At 39.2% G+C, this 21,764-nt stretch overlaps 1 protein-coding gene across 2 annotated transcripts in view; it reads right to left on the minus strand.

Annotated features, from left to right (window-relative positions):
• Positions 1 to 21,764, minus strand: part of LOC106092835 (potassium channel subfamily K member 1) — a 96,118-nt gene that overhangs the window by 32,360 nt on the left and 41,994 nt on the right. The window contains exon 1 of one of the 2 annotated variants that reach the window (XM_013259763.2): positions 759 to 1,453. The exons of the other annotated variant lie outside the window; for it this stretch is intronic. Within the exon in view, the coding sequence (XP_013115217.2) occupies positions 759 to 1,212 (454 nt within the window). The 5' untranslated portion in view covers positions 1,213 to 1,453. Of the gene's footprint in view, positions 1 to 758; positions 1,454 to 21,764 lie in introns of those variants that run through there. 2 annotated transcript variants of the gene reach the window in all.

Raw genomic sequence — 21,764 nt, forward strand, 5'->3', positions numbered from 1 at the left:
TATGGATATTGGGTAATCAAACACTCTTGATGTTCTGGTTATGAGAATACAGTGTGATACCCGTTGGGCACAATATGTATTCGAAGCATCGAAAGAAGCATTCAAGTGCTTGGGCTTTCTTAAGCGGTACAAGAAATACTTCACTTCATCTGATCTTCTTAATATCTATACTACCTACATCAGGCCGTATATGAAATACAACTCGTTTGTATGGGCCGGAGCTCCGAAGACATCCTTGGAGCTACACGACCTTGTCCAGAGGAGGTCGATAGTGTTGACAGGGGACAGTACAGTATCCAACTCTATTGTCCCACTTGAACACTATCGAAACGTGTGTTGCGTGGCACTATTCTATCGTTACTTTAATGTTGTGTGTTCCACTGATATCCGCCTTCGTGTACCTGACGTTGAGACGTTCGTCAGACTCTCCAGGAATTCATACCCGTTTGTGATTGATTGGCCAGCTGAGCGAACAATGCACTGCAGAGATACTTCCTTTTTCGCCCGAAATGTTCGTATGTGGAATCGACTTCCGGCAAATATCTTTCCCACCGACTACGACATCCAGAAAATCAAGACAAATGTCAGTATTTGCTACTCCCTCTTTCCTCCCTCCCATTCCTAAATTTTCTTCCGCCAACACAAGGCATTTGCATGCGTGTTGGTTAAATGAACAAAAAAAGGCTGAAACCAAAGCTTTTTTACTGGTTTCCTATTATTTGTTTACATAAAAAATGCTACTTGCCCGGCCGCCTTACCTTTCACCTGGGGATACTTCACTAGGAATTGATTTCTCCGCGCTAGAATAGTGGCACGTTCTTCCAATTCCACCGGATGCTCAATGTCTTGGAATAGAAGACTACCCGTTACCAAGTACGCGATATAAAATATCACAAAAAGTACCAAAAAATAACGTTCTTTATGGTGTTTTAATGCACAACACTGGCTTGTTGAACCAGGAACCAATCTGGCCGTTGTCCCATCGTCCGACTGTATCGATGAGGGACGTATCAGGCATATGGAGCCGATGCTTATACCATTGCTGAGACTTATATTCGATTTGTTATTTAAATATTTCTGCGACTTATTGTAAATATTGGGATCGGACATGGAGATAAGACGATCGAAGGAGGGCAGAGGCGGGTTGTGTATGGGTAATGTTGGGACGCGGGGAATGCGATTCGCATCATCATAGCCTTCTTTATGTGACATTTTACAAGGTTTTTGTTTTAATCAAAATTTTTGTTAGCACAACACTGCTTGGCGAGTTTTGTGTTTTATAAATATCGGGTAATTATTTTTTTGTTGTTGTTGTGATCACTTGGCTCGCGTTTTCGAATTTTTCTTTCCGATTTTTTTCTCTAAGCTACGTTTTCTAAAAATCCGCTTTTGTGAGTGTCCAAGAAGAGACTGAAATTTTATTTTTAATTTCAGTTTCATTTTCCGTACTACATATCTCAGTTTATTATTTCGCTTTCGCTCGCTTGTTGTCGTTATATTTTTTTTTTATTTCGAGACGACTGCTAGTGGTTCATATTTCGAATTCGTTAGCATTTCGTCAGTTGCTGTTACGTATGGAGACGTATGTCTGTCTGCCCAGCTCTCTCGGTCTACCCCTGGCAAGTGATTGGGGCATTGCAACAGTAATTCCTCAGAATTGCTACAAAGAAAGATTCTGATTGTGGTGTTCCTCCTATGCATCATTTTCGATTGTTTTTGTTTATTTTTATTATTGTTGTAGTGGTTTAAGAAAAGAATCAACTATTTTCTCACTTAAAAAAAAAAAAAACAAAAAATAATTAAGTATAGTTGCTGTAGTTAGCGTAATGATCGCTCATAACGGATGGGGGCATATTCAGCCGGCAATCTCATTGTTTTCTTTTTTAATGTGAATTTTTAAGATAACGTTTAGCTGAGAGTTTAGCTGAAATGGAACGTTAATCATTGGGATAAGGAAACCCCCATAGCAATAATAGTTGGCAATAACTGTTGGCTAAAGATCATGGGTGCGCAGGGATGGCCGATAGAACAATTGTTACAATGGGTTTTTTCAGAAGCTTTCGTAAGGATCTAATAAAGTGTGAACTGAGGTTGATAGGCTTGCTCATAGAAATTTTTGTTATATTATGAAATTAATTGATTAAATTAACCTACCTAAACCTTACTAAAACAAGTAAAATCGTGCTAAGTTCGGCCGTGCCGAATCTTATATACTCTCCACCATAGATGGCATTTGTCGTGTCTATGCGAGGTATCTCTTTTTAGGCAAACAAAGAATATTGAATAAGAACTGTTATGCTATTGGAGTTATATCAAGTTATAGTCCGATTCGGACCATAAATGAATGCTGAACATTGTAGAAGTCATTGTGTAATATTTCGGTTCATTCGGATAAGAATTGCGGCTTGTAGGGGCTCAAGAAGTAAAATCGGGAGAAAGATGTATATTGCAGCTGTATCAAGCTATTGATCGATTCAGACTATATTATACACGTATGTTGAAGGTCATGAGAGAAGCCGTTGTACAAAATTTCAGCCAAATCGGATGAGCATTGCGCGCTCTATTGGCTCAAGAAGTCAAGATCCAAAATCGGTTTATTGACAGCTATACCAGATTATGAACCGATTTGAATTTTACGTAACACAGCTGTTGAAAGTGATACCAAAATACTACGTGCAAAATTTCAGTCAAATCGGAAGAGAATTGCGCCCACTAGAGGCTCAAATAGTCAAGACCCAAGATCGGTTTATATGACAGCTATATCAGGTTATGAACCAATTTGAACCATACTTAGCGCAGTTGTTGGAAGTGATACTAAAACACAACGTGCAAAATTTCAGTCAAATCGGACGAGAATTGCGCCCTCTAGAGGCTGAAGAAGTCAAGACCCAAGATCGGTTTATATGGCAGCTGTGTCAAAACATGGACCAATTTGACCCATTTACAACCCCAACCGACCTACACTAATAAGAAGTATTTGTGCAAAATTTCAAGAGGCTAGCTTTACTCCTTCGAAAGAAGGACGGACGGACATGGCTAGATCGATTTAAAATGACATGACGATCAAGAATATATATACTTTAAGGGGTCTCAGACGCATATTTCGAGGTGTTACAAACAGATTGACGAAATTAGTTACCCCCATCCTATGGTGGAGGGTATAAAAATGTATATGGTCAGATCCAAATATATCTGGAATAAGATAAAGTTGGATCTAATTAGATCCAAATGGATCTGCCATATCCAATTATATGTAATCACATCTGATGATATGTATAACTATGCCTGGTATGTGGTAGATATAATTGGATTTGGGGACAGATATAATTATATCTGCTATATATAATTATATTCAAATAGATATATAATTATATCTGGCATAAGATATAAAGGGCGATTTTTTTGCTATTATCTTTGTGGCAACGTTGGTTTAAACAGCTCACGCAAGTTTTGTGCTTTGTTTCACCGTCAAACATCTTCAGTTTGGTCAATAATTTAACCACGAATCGTCTCACAAACGAACAACGTTTGAAAATTATTGAATTTTATTATCAACACAGCCGAACTGGGCCCGTTCCGCTGCGTCTTCTCTAATATCTTTTTAGGGTGGGGATACTTCGCCCTCAATGCGGATATCGAATTCTTGTCATTGTAGCCTATGACGCTGAATGCGTTCGAATCATGGCGAGAACATCGGACAAAGCGGTGTTTATCCCCTCTTAATGTTGGTGAAATTTGGGAGGTAGAATGCCTGGCATGGTTATTTAAAAAAATCCCCGCAAAGAGGTGTCGCACTGCGGCCCCTTCTCGGTTTCTGGTGGTAATGTTCTTCCTTAGGATAATGTTCTCATTAGGGGCGGGATGGCACCTCAGACTTTTCGACTCAAATATGGATATCAAGTTCGTACTGCACTTCCAAATCCCTTTAATATGAGCCCCATTTTACCATGGCCGGTAAATATGAACCGTGTAGAGGGTGCTTTGGAGCTGGGGCGGCCACGGCACTTTGCACTGAAAATAGATATCAAATTCGTTCTTTATTCCCAACGGAAATGAAGTTCAGGGCCCGCTTGGACACAAATTTTAATACAATTTTCGTTTCTGGTTTCCAATACCTTTCATTTGATACCCTTGTTGTGCCCATCGAACCGTTTTCGGATATGGGTGACGTTTTTGGGGTAAGGGGGAGGGTCCGCCCCCAACCGATATCTAAAAATTTTATAGACTATGTTTTATTCCAGACAAAAGTACACAATCTTACGAAAATTTTAAGATAATCGTTTCAGTCAAGTATCATATAGTCATAATGGGTCTAATGGCGTTTTTGAGGGATGGTGTGACCCCCTATACTTCGATCTGATTTTGTATGCCAGATTCGAAATCTACTCCCGAATACCTTTCATTTGAGCCCCTTATTTAAATGAACGTCCAATATGTCTGTTTGTTGGAGTTTTGGGGTTGGGGTGGCCCGATGGGTATTTAGACTCAAATTTTAATACCATATTCGTATTGTACTCTCGAATACCTTTCATTTGATAGCTATATTGTCCCGATCGGTCCACTTTTGATTTTGGGTTGTGTTTTTGCCATAAGGGGTTTCCTTCCAGACCAACCTACACAACATGCGAAAAATTCGAGAAAATCGGTTCTGCCGTTTTTATACCCTCCACCATAGGATGGGGGTATACTAATTTCGTCATTCTGTTTGTAACTCCTCCAAATATTCGTCTAAGACCCCACAAAGTATATATATTCTTGTTCGTCATGACATTTTAAGTCAAACTAACCATGTCTGTCCGTCTGTCTGTCGAAAGCACGCTAACTTTCGAAGGAGTAAAGCTAGCCGCTTGAAATTTTGCACAAATACCTCTTATTAGTGTAGGTCGGTTGGGATTGCAAATGGGCTATGTCGGTCCACGTTTTGATATAGCTGCCATATAAACAGATCTGGGATCTTGACTTCTTGAGCCACTAGAGGACACAATCATTATCCGATTTGGCTGAAATTTTGCATGAGGTGTTTTGTTAAGACTTTCAAACAGATTTCAGTCCGTAATCTGATATAGCTGCCATATAAACCGATATGGGGTCTTGACTTCTTGAGCCTCTAGAGGGCACAATTCTTATCCGATTTGGCTGAAATTTTGCACGACGTGTTTCGTTATGACTTCCAACAACTGTGCTGAGTATGGTTGAAATCGGTTCATAACCTGATATTGTTGTAATATAAACCTATCTAGGGTCTTGACTTCTTGAGCCACTAGAGGACACTATCATTATCCGATTTGGCTGAAATTTTGCATGAGGTGTTTTGTTATGACTTTCAACAACTGTGCTAAGAATAGTTCAAATCGGTCCATAATCTGATATAGCTGCCATATAAATCGATCTGGGGTCTTGACTTCTTGAGCCAATAGAGGACCCAATTATTATCCAATTTGGCTGACATTTTGCATGAGGTGTTTTGTTATGACTTTCAACAACTGTGCTAAGAATAGTTAAAATCGATCCATAATCTGATATAGCTGCCATATAAATCGATCTGGTGTCTTGACTTCTTAAGCCTCTACAGGGAGCAATTCCTATCTGATTTGGCTAAAATATTGCGTGGCGTATTTTGTTATAACTTCCAACAACTGTATTAAGAATGGTTCAAATCGGTCCATAACCTAATATAGCTGCCATATAAACCGATCTGGGGTCTTGATTTCTTGAGCCAGTAGAGGGCGCAATTATTATCCGATTTAGCTGAAATTTTGCATGAGGTGTTCTGTTATGACTTTCAACAACTGTGCTAAAAATATTTCAAATCGGTCTATAACCTGATATAGCTGCCATATAAACCGATCCCTATTTTACTTCTTCGGCCCCTAAAGTGCGCAATTCTTACTAGATTTGGCCGAATGGTCCGAAATGAACCATAACTTGATATTGTTCCAATAACATAGCAATTCTTTTCTTTTATCCTTTGTTTGCCTAAAAAGAGAAACCGTGGAAAGAGCTCGACCAATGCGATCCATGGTGAAGGGTATATAAGATTCGGCCCTGCCGAACTTAGCACGCTTTTGCTTGTTCAGTCTATATGGAACAAACAAACCGAGTCCAATATATCCGTCAGAGGCTAATGTGCCCATTTTGTATACTTTTATACTTCGACATGAATTTGCATGCCAGGTTCGTTATCTACTCCCGCATTCTTTTCATTTGATACCCATATTGTCCTTATCGGTCCACTTTTGATATTGGGTGTTGTTTTTGGGGTAACGGTGGACGGTCCGCCCCCTTTCGTTATCAATAAATTAAAAAGCCTATTCCTACTTCCTGACCATAATCGTAATCTACTCCCGAATACCTTTCATTTGAGTCCCACATTGTCATTATCGTCTAATAAACCTATTTTAGTAGTATTTTGTGGTAAGGGGGAGGGTCCGCCCCCTCCCGATATAAAAAAAAATTATATAGCCTATGTTTCCTTCCAGACCAACCTACACAATCTGTGAAAATTTCATGGTAATCGTTTCAGCCGTTTTTGAGTCTATACGGAACAAACAAACAAACACAAATTGAATTTTATATATAAGATATGAGTGCTCTGTTAAGAAATTTCATCGCGCGCTTCTTCCATTTTACGACGAAGCTCATTTTTGGATCAATGGGTACGTAAATAAGCAGAATTGTCGATTTAGGAGTGAAGATCAGCCATAAGCATTGCAAGAGCTACCAATGCATCCAGAAAAAATCATACAATAGTTTAGGCTGGTGGCATCATTGGACCGTACTTCTTCAAAGATGATGCGAATCGTAACGTAACTGTGAATGGTAAGCGATACCGTGAGATGATATCCAACTTTTTTTATTGAAACTGCAAGAGCTTGACTTGCATGACATGGGATTTCAACAAGAAGTTGCTACATGCCACATAGCACGCGTAACAATGGACTTATTGAGAGGCGAGTTCGCTGAACATTTTTTTCACGTTCGGGACCGGTAAATTGGCCCCCTAGATCATGCGATGTAACGCCTTTAGACTATTCGTGAGATTCCGGCCAAAATGTTGGAAAAAGTACTGCTCTTAAAAATAACCCTTTAACTATATCTTGGGCTATATATATATATATCTTGCGAAATTGCGAAATGGTTATATTATATTTTAAATTGTACAGCAATTAATACATTTGCATTGGTAATCCGAAAGAAAAGTTGAGGAGGACTTCTTCGCAGAATTCCATGAACACAGAAGTGCGTCAAGTTAATTCGTGGCGATAATGAGAAGCCATCAAACCTTCTCTCTACCTGCAACAGCGGCTTTGATAACAGAGCTGTAGTGCGATTCTGTAACATGTTCTAACGAAAATCGTTTGGTTAAAACTCAATAACAGAAAAGTTAATAAATTTGGAATTAGTAGCCGCTTTCAACGATAGTCGACATAATTAAAATCATCTGTTTTCATTAAAAAAAATTGTCATCTAAACGACGGACAACTTTAACGAAATAAGTTAGGTTAGGTTGAAAAGAGGGTGTGGATATTAATCCGCCCCATGCCACTATGGGCATACGGGTACACCTAAGTCAGTAAGGGGCTTGTTTTGCGCTCTAAAAACTAAAAAATAAAAGCGTGCTATGTTCGGCCGGGCCGAATCTCGGGAACCCACAAAATAAATACAAAATAAAATAGGTTGTAGGGCATAATTTTTCCTACATATCACACTTCTGCCAAACCAGCAAAAATTATGGCTTCTAGGAACCGAACAAGGATGATCGAGAGACCGGTTTACATGGGAGCTATATCAGGTTGAAGACTGATTTTGGCCGTACCTGGCACAGTTCTTGTAAGTCACAACAAAACAACATGCAAAATTTCAGCCAAATCGGGCAGATGTCAAGCTGAGAAATCGGTTTAGATGGGAGCTATACCAGGTTATAGACCGGTTTGGACCGCAGTAAGCACAGTTGTTGGAAGTCAAAACAAAACACTACATGTAAAATTTTAACTAAAACGGACAAAAATTGCGGCTTGTAAAGGCTAAGGAAGTCGAACAGGGCGATCGGTTTATATGAGAACTGTACCAGGTTATAGACCGATTTGGACCGTACTTGGCACAGTTCTTGGAAGACATAACCGAACAAAATTTTAGCCAAATCGTACAAAAATTGCGTCTTCTAAAGACTCAGGAAGTAAAATCGGGCAATCGGTTTGTATGGGAGCTATACAAGGTTATCGACCGATTTGGGCCGTGGTAAGCACAGTTGTTGGAAGTCAAAACAAAACACTACGTGCCAAATCGGACAAAAATTACGGCTTGTTAGGGCTTAAGAAGTCGATTCGGGCGATCGGTTTATATGGGAGCTATATCAGTTTATAGTCAGATTTGAACCGAAATTGGCACAATTTTTGAAAGTCAAAACAGAACACTACATGCAGAATGTCAGCCCAATTGGATAAAAATTGCGGCTTCCAGGGGCTGAAAAGTGAAATCGGGAGATTGTTTTATATGGGATCTATATCAGGTTATATACCGATTTTAACTGTACTTAGCACAGTTATTTGAAGTCATAACAGAACACTACATGCAAACTTTAAGCCAAATCGGATGAAAATCGTGGCTTCCAGGGGCTCAATAAGTCAAATCTAGAGATCGATTTATATCTAAATCTGAACCGATATGGGTCATTTCTAATCCCCAACGACCTACATAGATAATAGATATCTGTGCAAAATTTCAAGTGGCTAGCTTTACGAGTTCGACTTCTATTGTGATTTCTGCAGACGGACGGACGGGCATGGCTAGATCGATTCAGAACGACGAGGCTATCCAGAATATATATACTTTATGGGGTCTTAGACGAATATTTCGAGGTGTTATAAACGGAATGACTAGATTAGCATGATGGTGGGCACAAACGTAGATTTGGCAGCCCCAATAAATGTTTGAAATACCGAGATGACCAACTTTATGGGCCTACCAAAAGGCCTCTAAAGTTGGTCTTAAATTTTTGCACACGATCTCGCTAACATCTCAGATGTAACCCAAAGAGATATCTCTACCCATTCTTACACGGCATAGTTTTTACTAGTTGTTTTCGGTTCTATTCTACTGTGCGCTGGACGACGTTGTAAGTGTGGATTCCCCCTCCTGTATTGGAGGACGATGATATTCTCTAGCTGATGCAGATGCAGACTAAGCATTGTCTAGCGGAAAATTGGGACGACTCTAGCTTTGAAGATTTCGCTTCTGAGGTCCTCATTAGGATAAATAAACTGCGACTGCAATGGTGGGGTCTTTCGAAGATAGTTGTCCTGTTCGAGGAGGGAAATCAGCCCGGCTCTGTATGACCGGGGAGATTCGCAACATTTGGAAAGAGGACCGAAGACTACAACAGATCGCGTCGTAAAAAGAAAAAGTTTACTGGGATGTGTACTACACACAGTTCAATGAATGCAATAAAATTACCAGACCGGCAAAACGTGCCTCCTGGAAGCTTTTCTGCTAACATGTTGATATCGTTAATGACGCCGCTTTTGATGAAAACGCATTTTCCCGGGACTCATGGAGACAACGGAATCTTGGTTGGAATCTAATGAGCTTGGTCGAAGGCTTATCATAACGAAATTATGGAAAAGGAAGCCTTGAGAAGCTCCAAACCATTTAAGTAACCCGGATGGAATCTATCCGGCGTTACTACAGAAGGAGGTTGACTATTTTCACTATTGGCAGGAGAAAAGGGTGGTATCTATACCCCAGCCCGGCAAGGCAAGTTATGCGACACCAATGGCCGACAGTCCTATAAGCCTTACGTCCTATCTACTAAAAGCCATGGAACGTATTGTGGATACCATAATAAAGAATAGGACATTTAGCGAACTGCTCAAATACAAACAGAATACCTATATCAAGGGAAGGTCAGTGAGGACTGCCCTGCACGAGGTTGTGCATAAAATAGAAGAAGACGTACACATTGGCGGTATGCATTGACAACGAGGGGGCGTTTAACAAAGAGCGGATCGATACATTGATCCAATCCTTACACCAATACGTAATGGACAGGGTCCTTAGAGACTAGATAAACCATATGCTAAGGAACATGTGGATAAATTGTTGGTCTCATGACATAAAAATATCGCCAAGCTTATGGGCTTGGGACCACCATAAATAACCTATTACGAATGCTGAATGAGGAGGAGTTTGAACCCGTTTGTTATAATATAACGATGTTATAATACTTATAAGGGGTAAGGTTCCGAACCAGCTATGCAGAAGGGCCGAAAGGGTCTTGCATATGACTGGGCTAGACCCAGTCATATTAAACCAGAGAAGGCTGAAATATGCCTATTCGCGAGGAAGATGAAGGTGGGTCAATTTTAAAAACCACTTTTTCTTAATAGAACGATTTCGATATCTGACAAGGTCAAATACTTAGGATTCAGGAGCGTACTGAGAAAGCTCACAGATGTTGGGCACTATGTAGACAGGCCATAGGCTCGGAATGGGGCCTGAATCCGATGATAGTCCACTGGCTTTATAGGAGCGTGGTTAGACCAATACTTACTTACGCCTCAGTAGTTTGGCGGACTGCTATGAAGAAAAAGTGCAACATAAGGACTATACAACAAGTTCAGAGAACAGGCATGGGCGGGCGGTGCGATGTGCCCACTAGGGCACTAGAGACAATTCTAGATATCCGATCCATTGACATACAGATTAAATGTGAGGCAGCCACTGTGACCTATGACTTAAGGCGATTGGAGAATGGATTGAGGATGGGAGCAGCTCATACCATCGCGGTATAATCGAGACGACGATAGGAAACCTAGGAGGAAGGGAAGAGGTTTCGGATCGGATACCTGAGTCTTGGATTGACGGAACCCTAGTATTGCCATCTGAAAGACCATGTTACACGGGTGGATCAAAGCTAGAGGACAAAGTGGTCCTGGGGGTCTACATTAAGAACCCAGGGACTGAGATCTGTGTTCGACTGCCTAAACATTATACGGTCCAGCAGGCGGAGATCCGGGCGATCACGGAATGCGTGAGGTGGTGTGGTGTTCACGCGAGGACATCGAGTGAGAACATCTTCACGGACAGTTATACCGGCTCTTAGGTGGGGACACGATACCAGACATGAACCAACTTAGAGCAGTGGTATGGAAAACAATTTAGGATTTTGAAAGTAGCACGGAATTTCTAAATTAATATTTGCATTTTCGAGGTTACTTTTTGTATTTTTTTTGAGTGGGCAACAAGCCGACTACTGGCTTAGGTGTATGTCCATGGGGCGGATTAATATCTGCACCCTCTGTACAACCTAACCTAACCTGACCTGGTGGTGGTAGATTACATTTTAATTTGCACATTAACTCGTGCATCAATAAGGCGAAGTCGTTTTTGGTGCGCCAAGGAGTTTGATGATCATTATGTGACCAAGCGTTTGATTACAAGCTTAGTCCGGCCTACATTGGAAGACGGTTGTGTGGTTTATAACCCATTCTACAAGTGATATTCAGATAGGTTGAATCAGTCCAGGTACAACTTCTTCTTTTTGTGCTTAGGGACTTAACATGGAATTCGGCTGAATTTCTTCAACACCACTGATCAATATTCAAAAAGTCTCTTTGCTGTGGTGAGCATTTGACATTGTTGGAGGATTAAATTACAACTCACATATTTTGGCCATATGTAGTGAGAAGAAAATTGTGTTTTTACGATTCTATCATAGATTCGTCTATTGAGATGACCCTAATTGTTTCTAATGTAATTTAGCTGCAGACGGTTTTAGCGATAACAAACTATTCAGCACTCTGTTCTGAAATTGCAAACAATTTGCTATAATAGCAAAACTACTGCTGTAATAGTAGCAAAATTAACTACGAACGGTCACCAGACAATGTTTGTTATTATCAGCATACTTTTTTTAAGTGTAGAAACTTTTAGGAAATAAACTGACCTGGCCTATTTATGTTAACACCGGTATTCACAAAGCTTAATGTAGTTTTGAAATAGGTTTATTTGACAGATTTTGTGTATAGAACTGTCAAAAAAACCTATTTTAAGACTTCACTCAATTTTTTTTCTTGTTGTCACTTGATTCATTCGTCAATTCAATGAGAGCTCTTTTCCCTTTGTAAAATCAGCTGCTTTCAATGAATTGGCGAACGAATCTAGTCGCAAAAAAGAAAAAGAAGTTAATGGCCTATGCCGTTGTTGTTTAATTGAAAACGATAAAATTTTCAATTACATTTTATATTGAAATTTGTTTAAGATTCATTTGAAAAACAGATTGAATCAATCAATTAATTTCTTAATTAAAAATGGCAAAAATTTCAATCACACTCGTAATTGAAAAAAATCAGATTCAATTTAAAAAAATAATGGAATCAATTAACTTTTTGATTGAAAATGACAAAAATATTAATCACAATCGTTATTCAATAAAGTTCAGATTCAATTAAATCAATTATTTGAAACAATTAATTTTTTAATAAAAATTGCTTAAATTTTAATCCCGATAGTTATTGAAAAAATTCGCTCTCAATTAAAACAAGTAAAAGCGTGCTAATTTCGGCAGGGCCGAATCTTATATACCCTCCATCGTGGATCGCATCTGTCAAGTTTTTTGCCCGAAAACAAATTGCCAAGCTATAAGAGCCGTATCAGGTTATGGACTGATTCGGACTATACTTAGTTTGTATGTTGAAGACCATAGTAAAAGTCATTATGCAGCATTTCAGCCAAATCGGATAAGAATTGCACCCAATGGGTACTCAAGAAGTTTATCAGTGATCGGGAGATTAGTTTATATGGCTTCTATTGTATATAAAGTTATGGACCGATTCAGACCATATTTGGCACGCATATTTAAGGGTAAAGGAGAAGTCGTAGTACAAATTTCCGCCAAATCAAATCAGAATGGGAGATCGGTTTACATGGGAGCTTATGAGGATCAGATAATATTTGCGCACTCTAGAGGGTCAAGATCCGAAATCGGTTTATATGGCAGCTATATCAAAACATGGACCGATATGGCCCATTAAAAAATCCCAACCGACCTACACTAATAAGAAGTATTTGTGCAAAATTTCTAGCACCTAGCTTCATTCCTTTGAAAATAAGCGTGCTTTCGACAGACGGACGGTCTTGACTAAATCGAAAAAAAACAAAGCGCATTAACCTAATCTGGACACATCACCCCTGTGGTACAGGGTATTACAACTTTGTGCATTTGTTTGCAACGCTTAGAAGGGGAATAGCTAGATAATTATTCCGATCAGCATAGAACCACTTTCTGTTTCGATTAAGCTATGTCCGTCTTTCTGTCTGTCCATGTAATCTTGTGATCAAGGTCGCATTTGTTGTCCGATTTTCATGAAATTTTGCCAAGAACCTTCTTTGGTCCGAGGACGAACGCTATTGACTTTGAATAAAATCGGTTCAGATTTAAATATAGCTCCCATATATATTATTCATCCGATATGGCCTTTTAAGGATGTAGTCGCCACAATTTTGGTTCGTTCTTTATAAAATTTGGGTTAGGTTAGGTTAGGCTCTAAATACCAAAAACAAGTAATCGGTTTACATGGCAGCTATATCAGGTCATGGACCAATTTAAACCATACTTTGCACAGTGGTTGAAAGTCATAACGAAACACGTCATGCTAAATTCTAACGAAATCGGATGGAATTTGCGACCTCTAAAGGCACAAAAAGTCAAGACCCCGATCGGTTTATATGTTAGCTATATCAGGTTATGCACCGATTTCACCCATACTTGGCACAGTTCTTGGAAATCATGAAAAAACATCTAATGCCAAATATTAGCCAAATCGGTTAAGGATTGCGTGCTCTAGTGGCTCAAGAAGTCAAGATTCAAGATCGGTTTATATCAACCATACTTAGCACAGTTGGAAATCATAACAAAACACCTCATGCTAAATTTCAGCCAAATCGGATAAAAATGGCTCCCTGTTGTGGATTAAGAAGTCAAGATCCAAGATCGGTTTGTATGGCAGCTATATCAAAACATGGACCGATATGGCCCATTTACAATCCCAACCGCCCTATACCTATAAGAAGTATTTGTGCAAATTTCAAGGGGCAAGCTTTACTCCTTCAAAAGTTAACATGCTTTCGACAGACAGACGGACGGACATTGCTAGATCGACATAAAATGTCATGACGATCAAGAATATATATACTTTATGGGGTCTGAGACGTATATTTCGAGGAGTTACAAACAAAATGTCGAAATTAGTATACCCCCATCCTATGGTGGAGGGTATAGAAATGATTGATTCAATTGACGTTTAAAATTTAATTGATTTTTATTTTCAATTAAAATTGTAATTAAAACAGGTAAGAACGTGCTAAGTTCGGCCGGGCCGAATCTTATATACCCTCCACCATGGATCGCATTTGTCGAGTTCTATGCGCGGTATCTCTTCCTAGGCAAACAAAGAATATTGAATAAGAACTGTTATGCTATTGGAGCTATGTCAAGTTATAGTCCGATTCGGACCATAAATGAATGCTGAACATTGTAGATGTCATTGTGTAATATTTCAGTTCATTCGGATAAAAATTGCGCCTTGTAGGGGCTCAAGAAACAAACTCGGGAGATAGATTTCTATTGGAGCTGTATCAAGCTATTGATCGATTCAGACCATATTAGACACGTATGTTGAAGGTCATAATAGAAGCCGTTGTACAAAACTTCTGCCAAATCGGGTGAGAATTGCGCCCTCTAGAGGCTCCAGAAGTCGAGACCCAAGATCGGTTTATATGACAGCTATATCAAAACGTGGACCGATTTGGCCCATTTACAATCCCAACCGACCTACACTAATATAAGCGTGCTTTCGACAGACAAAAGCACGGACATGGCTAGATCGACTTAAAAATTACATGACGATCAAGAATATATATACCTTATGGGGTCTCAGACCCATATTTCGAGGTGTTACAAACAGAATGACGAAATTAGTATACCCCCACCCTATGGTGGAGGGTACAAAAGTTTTCGTGATATATTTGTCTGTTTAGTGTTGTTAGTGTTGGGGATATAAATATAGTGCGGCTAGATTCATCACTTTGACCACTGTACATTGTTTTTTTTCTTGTTTGAGACATACGTTTGAAAATCTTTAAAATCTAGCCAGATTTTTTTTTCATTTATGTACTACGTATTGCGGCTAAGACAAACAAGCACAATTTCGCACAATTTCACACAATTACTGATAGCTTTAACAGTCGGTTTACCCTGACCAGACTTTGTGACAATGTCAAAAAGTCTTTGTTGTCACTATGATTTATACATGCTTTGGTGTCATCATAAATTCAATGTTTGGAAGTTTTAACTTGCAATGGGCACACGTAAAAATCATTTGAAGAATTTAATCTGATTTAAACAGCTGCTCCATTCAAATGTGAATATTTGAACAACACATTCCATTGGTGTGAACGGACTCGGCTTAATTGGCAACAAGCATTCTAGCGCAAGAATTTAAAGCACACCATTAGGGGCAAAGCTCATTGCAAAGTAAATTGGGTGAATGTCATCCAAGTCAGAATGCATTGACTTTATGATAAAAGTTTAAAACATACAAATTAAATATGGCGAGAAAAATTTTGTGTTGGTACAATCTTTTTATCTGCAACATTATGACATACCTTGAGATAGTACAGCACTTGGCATCCAAGTGTGAATAATGTGCGATAACACTTTGTAATAGGAGTTACATTGCAGATGTTGTATGAAGAAATTAAAAAGTGCTCAAAAATTAAACTTAATAGAATTTTTTTCAAATGTCGCCTATAACAACAATTGTATGAAACAAAATTTTGTTCCTCCTTTGGCTTTAATTTTCCTAGGTGGCACAACTATTAAGAATCGAACCTGGGAATCAGCTTTGAGTGGGAAATTTGTAAATCTCTATTTATGACGTAAAGCAAATACTTTCGAAGGAAATCAAAAAACCAAGTTTTTCAAAAGAAGTAGGGAAAAACAAACAAAGGGGGAAACTCCAAATTTCGACCCGGGATAACATTGAGCACCCACAGGTTGGAACTTTCAGCTCCAATTTATGTGGTCTTCATCGTTATTATGGGAATCGCGGATGCGTCAGTGGACGTACATCTCAAGAAGATGTATTGTCTCCACTTCCTTGAAATACAGCCAATAAAATTATAGTATCCGATGACTTTGCTCTTGCGTATGAGGAAAGTTTATCGGCAATCTTAGAGACAACCTTCAGGAAGCTCTACGTATGATAGCGAAGTGGGCAGCCGCAAGTCATCAAACAAAAGACACAAGGAACCCGCGGTTGCACATATTTCCTCGGCAGAATATAATGTTTCATGTTTGTACTGAACAAGGAAGTACAAGCCAAGCCAAGCAGTGGTTACTATCACTGTGTCATCCTTAGCACAAGGTCCCATAGTCATGGCGGTGTGGATTGATTATCGCCTGAGTTGCTATTTGATAAACAGTATTGGAACACTATACATGATAGAGCCAATTGAAACTACAATATCCTTAGTAATAGAAGTTACTGATAAAGGAAACTAAAGGAAACACTGGTAAGCAGAAGTTATTCCACAATAGGTTATTATTTCTCTCTTTTTAAGCGATCTGTCTGTTTCTTCGGTTGCAACTAGAAGGCATCTTCCTTCTTCTGTTTCCGTGGTAATACAATGGACTAAAATGGCCATAATAGAAATTTTCGACAAGTAAACATATTTTATGGAAAACCTTAGACTTTTTTTACGATAAAATTGAAAGATCTTTTATGATAAATTAAGGAAAGAGAGTGGACGAATATACAGTTTTGTTGCCCAAAATAATGTCATTTATTTCTGATCGCACCAGCGACGCCACTTAAAAATAGTTGTGTAGAATACAAGACGGCGATAAACATCGATTTATAATTTTGGCAAAATTTTAATCATTTTTGGCTAACAAAGTACATATGTACTAAACTTAATCTTTTTATTTGCAAATAACTTCATTTCATGTATTGGCGCTACCAAAAAAGCAAAATAAAGTCTTTTGAACGTACACTTTCCTATAAATACATAAAGTAAATGAATCAATTTTTGGTGAAACAACGTATCTTTTGCTGTGAACAAAACATGTTTGCCCTAAAATAATTTTTGAATTGGCACGTAAGAAGCCCCGATGGAATCTCTACACTGATGCTGAAGACTCTGGATCTACATGGAGTCGAAGATGGGCAGAGTGATCACGCTACTAAAGTCTGAAAAGGTCACATATGTGACACCAAGTGTTTGGTCAAATATATGACAGCTCTTACGCATTCTCTTCACATGCCAAAGCAATTTGCGATTGTGTCAAAAGTAGGAACAAGGTCCTCAAGTCACTTACGGGCAGCACTTGGGGTGCTGACAAAGAAACCATGCTACCCACTTATAAAGCAATTGGCCGGTCTGTGGTAAGTTATGCAGCGACAGTACGGTCTCGTCAACTATGTGACACGTAGTGGAATAATATTCGGATCTGTCAGAATGCCACTCTTCAAACTGCGACGGGCTGTCGCTTCTGCTCTCACGTGGACCCCCTCTCTTAGGTGACAGATCATTCGTGCGAAGAAACACCATCATGCTGACGAAGCAATATCTTCTGGGCTGTTATCGCAGGGACCATCTTTATCATCATCTTGTGGATGGGTATCCACCGCCCAGAAGTCCTAATGTGGATCTACATGATTTAGAGTGAGATGTTCAGCCCTACAAGAGAGAACATTCATGCAGACATGGTAGCAGATGCGGTGAATAGCCAGCTTTCTCTTTGAGAACGATCTCCTGCCCATTGTACTTGAAAAAATTGACCTCCCACAGCAAACTAGAGTAGTTCTAGCTGAATAACAATCTGGCAGATGGAGCCGCCTCAACTTTTAAAGAGCAAGGATTTATGCCAAAGTGCAAAATGTGTGTGCCAGCATGTGTGGCAGTTCAACTGCCCAGCTTTGCTATCGTTTCGTTTGAAATGTAAACAGTCCGGATGCAAACAGTTTATGGGCCATACCCATAAGTTTGATAATGTAAGCAAACATTTTCTGCCGGGCAAAGCCAACATTTGATACCACATTGGGTATTTGAAATTTGAAATGAAGAATTTCGACTAAAATCGGGATATGATGTGGGAGTCAGGTTGCAAATCGCTCAGCAAAATCTTGAGAAGATTGGTTCATAAATGTCATTGCCAAGGTGAAAATCGCAAGGTACATATATATGGGAGCTATATCTAAATCTGAACCAATTTCTATGAAATTATCCAGGGAAGAATCATAAGGGAAACCTTCGTTCCAAATTTCGTGGGGATCAACTAACAAATCATCAAATTATTGCAGTATTTATTAAAATCGGACTAATATATAATGGAAGCTATATCTAAATCTAAACTGATTCCAACGAAAATACGTATATCTTGTGATAGTCGTAGAAGAAAGTGTTGTGCTGACAAACGCTCTGAAATGTATAATCGAGCAAAGGAGCTATTTCTTAATCAGAACCGATTTTGATGAAATATGCCAGTAACGTAAGACCAATAGGAGAATCCTTCGTGCCCAATTTCGCGAAGATGGTCTATTGCAGTAGTAGTCAAAATCGGACGAAAATATTTGTGGGAACTATATCCAAATTCGAACCAATTGTTTCCAACTTTAGTAGGCTTCGTTTCTAGACCAAAAAAATGTCTGTAGCTATCGATTAGATGTAAACATTTTTCAAACATTTTCCTTAAAAGGTTCAAACTTTTTAACTATAAAAGTCAGCAGACAGTGTTTGCTGATATCAGCAAACCTACTTTGTATGGGTGTATGATATAAAAAAAAATAAGTTTGACAAATTGTTGTGTTCGTTGTTTAGACATTGCTGAATAAGTTGGGTAGTACGTTTTTTGCTTGGCTTTTACTGCGCCTGAGATGTAGGTAAATTTTTATGTGTTTTACAACCTATTCATTTTTATTATTATTTTTTATACCCTGCACCATAGGATGGTGGTATACTAATTTCGACATTCCGTTTGTAACACCTCGCAATATACGTCTAAGACCCCATAAAGTATATATACTCTTGATCGTCATGTCATTTTAAGTCGATTCAGCCATGTCCGTCCGTCCCTCTGTCTGTCGAAAGCACGCTAACTTTCGAAGGGGTAAAGCTAGCCGCTTGAAATTTTGCACAAATACTTTTTATTAGTGTAGGTCGGTTAGTATTGTAAATGGGCCAAATCGGTCCATGTTTTGATATAGCTGCCATGTAAACCGATCTTGGGTCTTGACATCTTAAGCCTCTAAAGGGCGCAATTCTTAACCGATTTTACTGAAATTTTGCACGTAGTGTTTTGCTAGCACTTCCAACAACAGCGCTAAGTATGGTATAATTGAATTGAATCTTGACTTCTTGAGCCAAGAGAGCGCGCAATTCTCATCCGATTTGGCTGAAATTTAGCATGAGGTGTTTTGTTATGACTTTCAATAACTGTGCTAAGTATGGCGTAAATCGGTATAGAACCTTATATAGCTGCCATATAAGCCGATATGGGATCTTGACTTCTTGAACCTCTAGAGGGCGTAATTCTCATCCGATTTGGCTGAAATTTTGTACAACGGCTTCTCTCATGACCTTCAACATACTTGTCTAAAATGATCTGAATCGATCAAAAGCTTGATACAGCTCCCATATAAACCTATCTCCGATTGTGCTTCTTGAGCCCCTACGAGGCGCAATTCTTATCCGAATGAACTGAAATATTACACCATGACTTCTACATTGACCATAACTTGATTTAGCTCCATAGCATAACAGTTCTTATTCAATATTCTTTGTTTGTCTAAAAAGAGACCGCGCATAGAACTCGACAAATGCGATCAATGGTGGAGGGTATATAAGATTCGGCCCGACCGAACTTAGCACGCTCTTACTTGTTTATTTTATTTAGATTCCATTGCAGGATATTGTTTATTTTTTGAAAATTCTTTTTATACCCTCCACCATAGGATGGGGTATACTAATTTCGTCATTCTGTTTGTAACACCTCGAAATATGCGTCTAAGACCGCATAAAGTATATATATTCTTGATCGTCGTGACATTTTAAGTCGAACTAGGCATGTCCGTCCGTGAGTCTGTCTGTCGAAAGCGCGCTAACTTTTGAATGGGTCGTGACTTCTTGAGCTTTTAGAAGGCGGAATTCTTATCCGATTTGACTGAAATTTTGCACATAGTGTTCTGATATCACTTCCAACATTTATGCGAAGTATGGTTCAAATCGGTCCATACCCTGATATAGCTGCCATATAAACCGATCTGGGATCTTGAGTTCTTGAGCCTCTAGATAGCGCAATTCTCATCCGGTTTGGCACAGATTTTGTACAACGGCTTCTCCCATGGCCTTCAACATACGTGTGCAATATGGTCTGAATCGATCTATAGCTTGTTTAAACTTGGTATCTTAACTTAAACAAACCAAGCACTGTAAGACGCTGCTATTTGTAACGTTATTTGCGTCTTTTACTAAGACACATTGTTGTCGTGTCCCAATTTCAATTTCCTAACTTTCAACGATAGTTTGATCCCCATTTTAGATTTTTGTCTTTAAAAACAAGACGTAAAGTTAAGGATTTATTAGCCTTTCATTTAAAATAAAAAATTCTTTATATTAAGGAAAGTGTCTTTCACAAAAGGAAATGTTTCCTTAAAATGTTAGAAAATTGGTCATCTTTAAATTAAGTTTGCTTATCTTTGGCTCGAATCTTCAGAAGTAGGACAAACAATTTTTCAGTGTATGCAAAACACGATGATCCATTTCACATATCTCGTTGGTTGAAATTCTTGGTCAAGAATTGCTATCCAAGTAGCCAGTGAAATGCTTAAACAACATCACACATTTCTGCCTACCCCTAAATATCTACCATTTGAGACTCATACTTTCATGATCGCAGTATGGAATTTTTTATCGGATTATTTGTTAAAGGGTGAAACAAGATTTTACTTAAACCACTTCACGATTTGCTATTCTTTAGTTCCTTTTGACGGGCACCTCTGTCAAATATTCGTTACCATACCCTAAGCGATACGGAATAACTATGAGCACCACACAGGCTGGAACTTTGGGCTCCGACTTGTATGCTGGCCATCGTTATCACTGGAAGCTTAGCTGAAAGCTACTCGAGAGGAGAGTCTCAGTGAGGAGTCAGGTGGCACAGGCGCTTAAATTAATACTGAGTGCCAATGATACTCGAGATAACAAGGCGAGTTATTGGCGCCTTTAAATAACCACTGGGCAATATCAGCGTCTGTTCCCAGGTTAGAGGCGGCTGGAGGCGAGGGTCGGATTGTGGACAGCGAGTTATACTTGCGCGATCTCACAAAACCCATGCGGTTGTAGCGCCTGGCCAGTAACCCGCTCTCGCAAAACTATGAGAGTCACTATGAGGAATAGTAAAAACTGACCCCCTATCTTTGACAACACACGCAAACGAAAAAAGGACCATAATTTGCGGATCTGCACCTGGAATGTCCGCACTCTTTATAGAGAAGGAACGGTATACGCTGGCGGGGGTATTAGAGAAGTACCAGGCAGGTATTACCGCCTTACAGGAAGTGCGATGGACTGGGAATGGCGTCACTACAACACCCACCATTTGGTGTTGTACGAACTATACTATAGCTGCCATAACACGAGACATGAATTTGGCTGTGGATTTGTGGTTACTCGGAGACTGAAACACATTGTCTCCAGCTTTACTC

This window comes from Stomoxys calcitrans, chromosome 4, assembly GCF_963082655.1.
Source record: "Stomoxys calcitrans chromosome 4, idStoCalc2.1, whole genome shotgun sequence".
NCBI classification, from domain to species: domain Eukaryota; kingdom Metazoa; phylum Arthropoda; class Insecta; order Diptera; family Muscidae; genus Stomoxys; species Stomoxys calcitrans.